This window comes from Choristoneura fumiferana, chromosome 26 (assembly GCF_025370935.1).
Source record: "Choristoneura fumiferana chromosome 26, NRCan_CFum_1, whole genome shotgun sequence".
NCBI lineage: Eukaryota > Metazoa > Arthropoda > Insecta > Lepidoptera > Tortricidae > Choristoneura > Choristoneura fumiferana.
The window spans coordinates 6,382,917-6,390,482 of record NC_133497.1 but is presented as its reverse complement, the minus strand read 5'-3'; the positions used below and the strand labels follow the sequence as shown (position 1 = coordinate 6,390,482).

The window sequence follows — 7,566 nt, the reverse complement described above, 5'->3', positions numbered from 1 at the left end:
CAATGCTGTGAGGGTTTGAAAATTACCAAAAACTTCTTTTCGCTCTCCTGAAAAGTAGCATTTTGTCCCTTACGTCAATTGAGACTTCCACCATCGATATGTTGTCAAGAATTGGGACATCCCAATTAGAATAATATTATTTTACCCGGGAAACTACCCAATTATAGTTACCAATAGATATATATCTATCTAATATAAGTTTAATTACTTACAGATCTGAGGCCGTATTGCCTAACGTTTCTGGCACTCATGATCGCGATCAAATGACAGATTTAGCATACAAAAACTGTCATTTGATTATGATCGCGATCGTGAGAAACATTAGACAATGCTGCCTCTGTTCAGTCACGAAGGCGTACCCCTCCACAGCTAATTATCAATGTGCACGAGTAAACCTCGTACTTACCTACACGTTGTCTTAGTCTCAGTGTGCGTGACTGACGGTACGCTTGCAACTGAGGACACGTTCGAGCTACGCACACATAGACTTGTCGTACGGATACGTTTAAAACTACAATTATAAAATGTGGAGGGGCGCGCCTTTGTGAGTGAACTGATTTGTACTTAAAAAGTTTATTCTAGTCGTTTATGAAATAAATGATTTTTATACAGCAAGGCGTGTTTTCTTTAAGTTGGCGCCCCCGCCCCCTCTAAAATCTAAACCGGTGGGTGTAAATAATAATAATAATTATACTTTAGAGCAATTTTAATTAGAGCAACTTAACAGAGAGTGGTGTCGTGGTGATGCAAAGAGTAAATCTGAGCTATTCAGACATTTGCTCACCAAATGTGTAGGATAGATGATGGAGTACACACACACACACATCTCATCTCATTCTATATACTTTCACCTGAAGGGCACCTCCCAGCATGAGAGGGCTTGGGCTGTAGTTCCCAAGCGGGCCCAGTGTGGATGGGGAACTTCACACCCATCTTTGAATGAAATAGCAGATTTGTCCAGGTTTCCTAGTAGCCTATGTCCACTATATGTGCTCTAGCAGACGATCGTAGGTTCAAATTCTGACTCGCACCTCTGATTTTTAGGGTTCCGTACCCAAAGGGTAAAAATAAATAGAAACCCTATTACTAAGACAAGACTTCGCTGCCCGCCCGTCCGTCCGTGTCACCAGGCTGTATCTCATGAACCGTGATATTTAGACAAGTGAAATTTTCACAGATTATGTATAACTGTGGCCGCTATAACAACAAATACTAAAAACAGAATAAAATAAATATTTGGAAGGGGCTCCCAAACAACAAACGTGATTTTTTGTGCCGTTTTTTTGCTAATATCTAATAAAATGTTGTATAGTATAGAGGTACGGAACCCTTCGTGCGCGAATCCAACTCGCACTTAATAATAATAATAATAAATCTTTATTTCGCATAAGTAAGAATTAGGTACAGACATGTTCATGCTAAGATGAAAAAAATTATAAATTAAAAGTAAAATACTAATGCGGAAAAGGAGTCCACTCAGCACTTGTCGGGTCACTAAAAGTGGCTCGACGCTGATATTACGTGGATCCAGGTTGGCATCCGACTTAGCCGGTTTATCGAAATTCATGTGCGAAATTTCATTTGAAAGCGAGCTTTACGGTGAAGAAAATGAAGCACTCATCATCATCATCATCATCCAGGCCTATACACCTACGTCCCACTGTTGGGCACTGGCTTCCACTCTGAATGAATGAGAGGGAATAAAGCACTATAAACAAAATCTCCTTAATTTTTCCCCGTACTTATCTTTACTACTGCAAGTAGTGATAATACATTGCAAGCGAAAAACAATTTCAACGCAATGCCAATAAGATTAATTTTGATTTCCAGGATGCGTTGTACAATGTCAGTTTGACCCCATTTGATCCTTACGTAGAAACAATATTTATTTATTGTGAATAAAAATAGTTAGGTACTTTATTCGAGTAATGGTGAGCTCTTAGTCAGTGATTGTAAACCTACGCTACTGGTCTGAAATGCCGGTGACAGGTGAGTTTTTTTTTAAATCTGTGCATTTGGATTTTTTTTATTCTTGATACTTTGGAGAATACTGAAGTGACAATGGGTGAATCAACTTTTAGGGCCTGTTTCACCACTTGTCGACTAAAAGTAATGCCGTCTTTGATTATTAGGACAATAGAAACAGAGACGGCATCACTGATATCCGTCAAATTCAAATTCAAATTTAAATGATTTATTCAGTAAATAGGCCGCAATGGGCACTTTTACACGTCATTTTTTAAACAACCAGCGCTTTCGGAAAGACCATCATTGCCAAGAAGAATGCGCCGCAAGAAACTTGGCAGAAAGTCATTTTTTCATAATAATATAATTACAAATAAAATACTTATACAATTAAATAAACAAAAATTCCAAAAAATAATAATAATAAAAATACAGGGATGTATGTATGTAGGGATATAATTCGTCACTTAAAGTTAGTCGACAAGTGGTAACAGGCCCTGAAAGTATTCCCTAATATTTGACCTGTCTCACCATGTATATTTTGTTAGAATGTAATAAATGTTTTGATACGGTCAATATTGTTTAATAAATCAGACAATTTAAGTTTGTCTACAATTCTACTACATAAAACCTTTAAAAAATAATTATGAAGACATGGAACGGGTGATGAAGCACCAGAACTCTTCAATAATGAACGTCTCTGCATTGGAAAAGCAACCTTTCGTCCAAGGTGACGAGCAGTTGACTGACATTAAACTAAGTCTTATAGTATCTTAGGTTATTTACAGTAAAAAGCGTGAAAAAAAAATGTTTTTTTATTCGACTGGATGGCAAACGAGCAAATGGGTGTCCTGATGGTAAGAGATTACCACCGCCCATAGACACTTGCAACAACAGGGGGATCGCAGATGCGTTGCCAACCTAGAGGCCTAAGATGGGATACCTCAAGTGCCAGTAATTTCACCAAAAACTAATAACAAAAAAATTTATAACGAAAAATTTAACCGACTACAAAATACCATGAAAATAATTTTCTACCGTATTATATACGACATGTAGCCCGACATGTTTCGGGCTAATCCGTAGCCCTTCGTCTTCGGAGCAACGCGACTCGAAACTCAGTTTCGTCGGGTAGTCGCGCGAGCAGAGCGGCGGCGCGCAGTGAGCGTGTTGCAGCAGCCGCCGAGTCGCGTTGCTCCGAAGACGAATAGGGCTACGGCTACGGGTTAGCCCGAAACATGTCGTGCTAAACTCGATTTAAGACGTGAGTTATCCGGGTCAATATATTTAATATGAGTGTCTCACGGTAGTTTCATGTTAAAAAATTCTGCCAGTTTGAAGTCGGTGCCTCAGCACGAGCCAGGAGTGATTGAAGCAATATATAGTATTTAGGTGAGGTACACGGCGATAGATAGGTCCACTCCTGCTGGCTCGTGCTGAGGCACTGGTAGAAAATTATTTTCATGGTTTTTTGTAGTCGGTTCTTTTTTTGTTATAATTTTTTATTATTATAATGTCACGTATGTAACGTGTCCAAAATTGACCATAAGCTGTAGTTTTGTAGCAAAACATGTTTGACTACAAACAATAAAAGAATATAGGTACTTCCTTAACTTTGTTTTTGCACTCAAACAAAGACATTGGAAAGCCCGCTTTATAAATGCAATTATTTACTTACATAAAAAAATATAGATAACCTCTTCTAGATGACCCTCCCGTACCTTGTCGGGGTGATCGCGGACATCATGCGTACTTATATGCATTTAAAATTAGACTAGTCTCCAGCCGTGGTTTTACACACGTAAACCATTGATGCTGAAGTTGAATTGAAATTCTGGGATTATACTAAATTATAATTATAATCAATAATGCGTATAATTGCATAATTATTTATAACTACCCGCGAATGAATAGAAACTATTAATATTCCGTCATGAACTCATGCTAATCGTAAACACAAATTATCCATCCCATCTATATACCACCACTGCTACACACTCGAACAAGACTTGGATAGTTAATGGGAACTTTTGAATTGCTCGCATTTGTGCATTCCTACGATGTTCCTTATAGCCGTCATTATAATAATAATAATTATTAATTATGTGTGTTGATTTTACCAGTATGTAACTTTGTAAAATCGTTTATTGAATATTTATAGCCTTTAACCTGGTCGGGGATTTTCAACAGATTAGTAAAGTTTGCATCAAAATCGGTTGAGTCGTTTTCACGTGATGCGCGGTCAAATAAACAGACAAACAGATAAACAGACTAAAATTCTAAAAACTGTTGGAACGTGTTCAGTTATCGATTCCAAGTATCCTCAGCCAACTTTTATTCGGATATCTTCCATGTACAGACTTTCGACCCTTTTCCGCTTTATTATAATGTATAAATAGGTTTCAAGATATCTTTTGAATAATGTGCCGATCCAAACGACCAAGTTATTATCATTTATTCACACAAATTATTTTACCAAAACAATAAAAAATATTATCAGGTAGTTAAGTGAAAATACAGTATGCGCTATATAACTTTAAAACTCGTCGTTATTTTGTAAGGAAACATCAGAAATAACACAATAACACAGTCTTTTAGTTAATGTGTTTCCACCAGAAAATGGAGAAGCAACGGAGCAAGCGGCGCAGGAGTTGTCGCTGTTGCCGTCTGCGACTGAGCGAGCGCAGCGCGAGACTCAGTGAGTTCGCTTATGTTCAATTTTGTGCTTTCAACGAGCTTTTCTGTCAAATATGATGAAATCGGTAAAATAGGTACTCTATTGTTGTATATAGGTAGGTACTGGCTATTTTTATACTCGTAAGCTTTTGTTATCAAATTTCTAGGCTATATTTAAACCTTGACTGACATAATTATTTATACTTAAGTACTTCAATACAAATTCCAATCAAAGCATGTCGTCTCTTTAACAATTTAACTAAAACTTTGCGCGCTGAAATAATATCGTTCATCCACCATTACCTCTCATATTTCGTTTTCTAGAATTTTTTTACCGTACAACGGCAAAACCTACTAGACACTGGCAAAATTGTCCTCCAATGCACAGAGCCATATTTTTCTAAAAAAACAGCAACAACAACAAACAACTACAACTTTGACATTTATTGTCTGTGCCTTACACAGACAAAATACAGATAGCAAGTAGCGGGTATAGTATCATTTCGCTTAAAAAGCAGCTGGTTTCAGTAGTAAGTTAGCAATTGGTCTGAGTAGCAAGTGGTCTACTTAAGGAGCAATTGGTCTAAAAGTCTTTGACTAAAAGACGACAGAGCTTTGCTTCGTGGAGTCCCCATTCCATGTGGGTGAGGCGCTTCGCCTCTTGACGCAACTCAACCTAACCTAACCTATATGTTTTTCAAGTTTTCGACAAAAACAGGTTAGGACCAGTTGTTTTTTAGATCACTTGCTACTTAGACCAGGTGCTTCTTAGACCACTTGCTACTCAGATCAGTGCTTCTTAGACCACTTGGGTACCTACTGTAGGGACTAGGCTGTATACCGCTGGCAGGTGGTAAAACTGACAGGCAGGTTAGATTGACTTTATTATGTATAATGATAGTATTTTTATATTGTGTGATTCTAGAATTAGCACAGATTGCTCCCGACGGCCTGAAGGGCTGGATCTATCTTTTTAAAGTAATATTATAACAGAAATAAAACAAGATACTGAAGAAATATCATTTTTATTTAATAAGGTTTAAATTTAAACTTAAGCCACGCGCGTAGATTCCAATGTATCTCTGACTGATCTATTCTAATGTAGCTCTGACTTAGCTACAGTCCCCACAGTACTTAGACCAGCTGTTTTTTAGACGAAGTGATACTATGTATACCTTCAATGGCGGGAAGTGACTTTATTTTATATTATGTAGATTTGTAACTCTTATGGAATTAGACGATATTTTTATTAGGTTTTTCATAGAGAAGGAAAAGAATCCCGCAGCAGATGAAGTGATCCAAAACGGTGCATCATCAGGTCAGCCAGGGCGCAGCGGTGACACTCTGAGATATTTTCAAGAAATGGTAAATGTAACACTTAACTTTTAATACTTCACGGAAGCTCATTCATTTGTTGTGACAGGATATGTAAATTTTATTGTTTATTAATTGCATACATGTAGTACAGTAAAAATCAGATGGTAGGATACATTAAAATAAGATCGTACATGCTACCCATGTAGGGTGTTGCAATGTCTTAAATAATATCGTTGCATGCGAATCATTAACATTCCTGAATACATTACAATGCATAGAATAAATCACATTGGTCAAAACAATACTTGAATACTTGACTGACATAAACTAATAACAAATATAATTATAATGGAATTTAATTTGATATAGAAATTGAATTCTTGTTTTGTAACTTTGACATTGTATTTATTGTGATAAGTGAGCATGCTGCATGCTATAACTATTGCACGCTATTTGCACGCCGCTAGGCAAAGCATAGTGAAACAAATTAATGTCAACCTAAAACCTGTATAAACCTATGTTTTGACAAATAAATAAATTCTAAATTCTAAATTCTTCACGTTTCCATTTCGTGTCATTAACGCATACATTTCCGAGCATGTTTGAGAAAATAAACTTAACAACTATAAAATGTCAGCTGTTGCATGTCCACTGTTAGCTAAAGGCCTCCCCCTCCCCCCATAAAATCCAGTGGCTCGGTTAGAAACCTTGACATGCTTGTTCAATGTAACTTACAACTCTTATCAAGGCAAGGCTGGCCTGATATAGTACATTGTGTCTTAAGGGCGGTAAATAAGGAATTACGAACGAGAGTCTATTAGAACCCGAAGTCGAAGACTGAGGGCTTTAATGAGTCAATGTTCGTAATTCTAGTACCGCCCGTGCGACATACAATGTTTTTCATCACATTTGCGAGTATAATTTTATATTTCTAAAAGTAAAAATATAATTGTTCCAAATATTGGCGATACCTTAGGCTGCGCTCTTGGCAGCGCCGCCCTCCCCCTCCCTCAGCATGTGCCTGAGCCGCGTGTGCATGTGGTCCTGCTGCTTCGCCATGCGCAGCGCCATCAGTACGGGCACTGACTCATTTACCGACCTTGGGCTTCATGACAAGAAAATTTGTACACGCAATGACTCATTTACCGACCACGGGTTTCATGACAAGCACATTAAGGTCGAGGGTTTTATTTGGGGGGTTGCAACCAAGGTAGCCTGCATGTTACGACACTGTTTACGAGCAAGTGTGATGAAAAAATACATAAAGGACAGATTTGTTATGAAATAGGTAATAACTAGGTTTTGAGTTTTTATATTTATTCATATTCATTCCATTGCCACTTATATAAAAACGTCTGTACCTATGTAGGTACATTGATTACGTGTTTCACAATTTTTTTGGGTTACAATGTAATGGCATAAAAGCCGTGGTGGCCGAGTGGTTTGACCTATGGCCTCTCAAGCAGAGGATCGTGGGTTCAAACTCCGGCTCGCACCGAGTTTTTCGAAATTCATGTGCGAAATTACATTTGAAATTTACCACGAGCTTTGCGGTGAAGGAAAACATCGTGAGGAAAGCGAGGAACCTGCGAAGCAATTCAATGGTGT

The 7,566-nt window shown here is 37.7% G+C and overlaps 1 protein-coding gene across 2 annotated transcripts in view; it reads left to right on the top strand.

Moving 5' to 3' along the window:
* The first annotated feature begins 1,851 nt into the window (after positions 1 to 1,851).
* Positions 1,852 to 7,566, top strand: part of LOC141442825 (transient receptor potential cation channel subfamily A member 1 homolog) — a 48,992-nt gene continuing 43,277 nt past the window's right edge. The window contains exons 1-3 of one of the 2 annotated variants that reach the window (XM_074107942.1): positions 1,852 to 1,989; positions 4,582 to 4,663; positions 5,895 to 6,006. In XM_074107942.1, coding sequence (XP_073964043.1) covers positions 1,977 to 1,989; positions 4,582 to 4,663; positions 5,895 to 6,006 — 207 coding nt within the window. In that variant the 5' untranslated portion in view covers positions 1,852 to 1,976. The remainder of the gene's footprint in view (positions 1,990 to 4,581; positions 4,664 to 5,894; positions 6,007 to 7,566) is intronic. The other variant, XM_074107943.1, reaches the window with a different exon arrangement.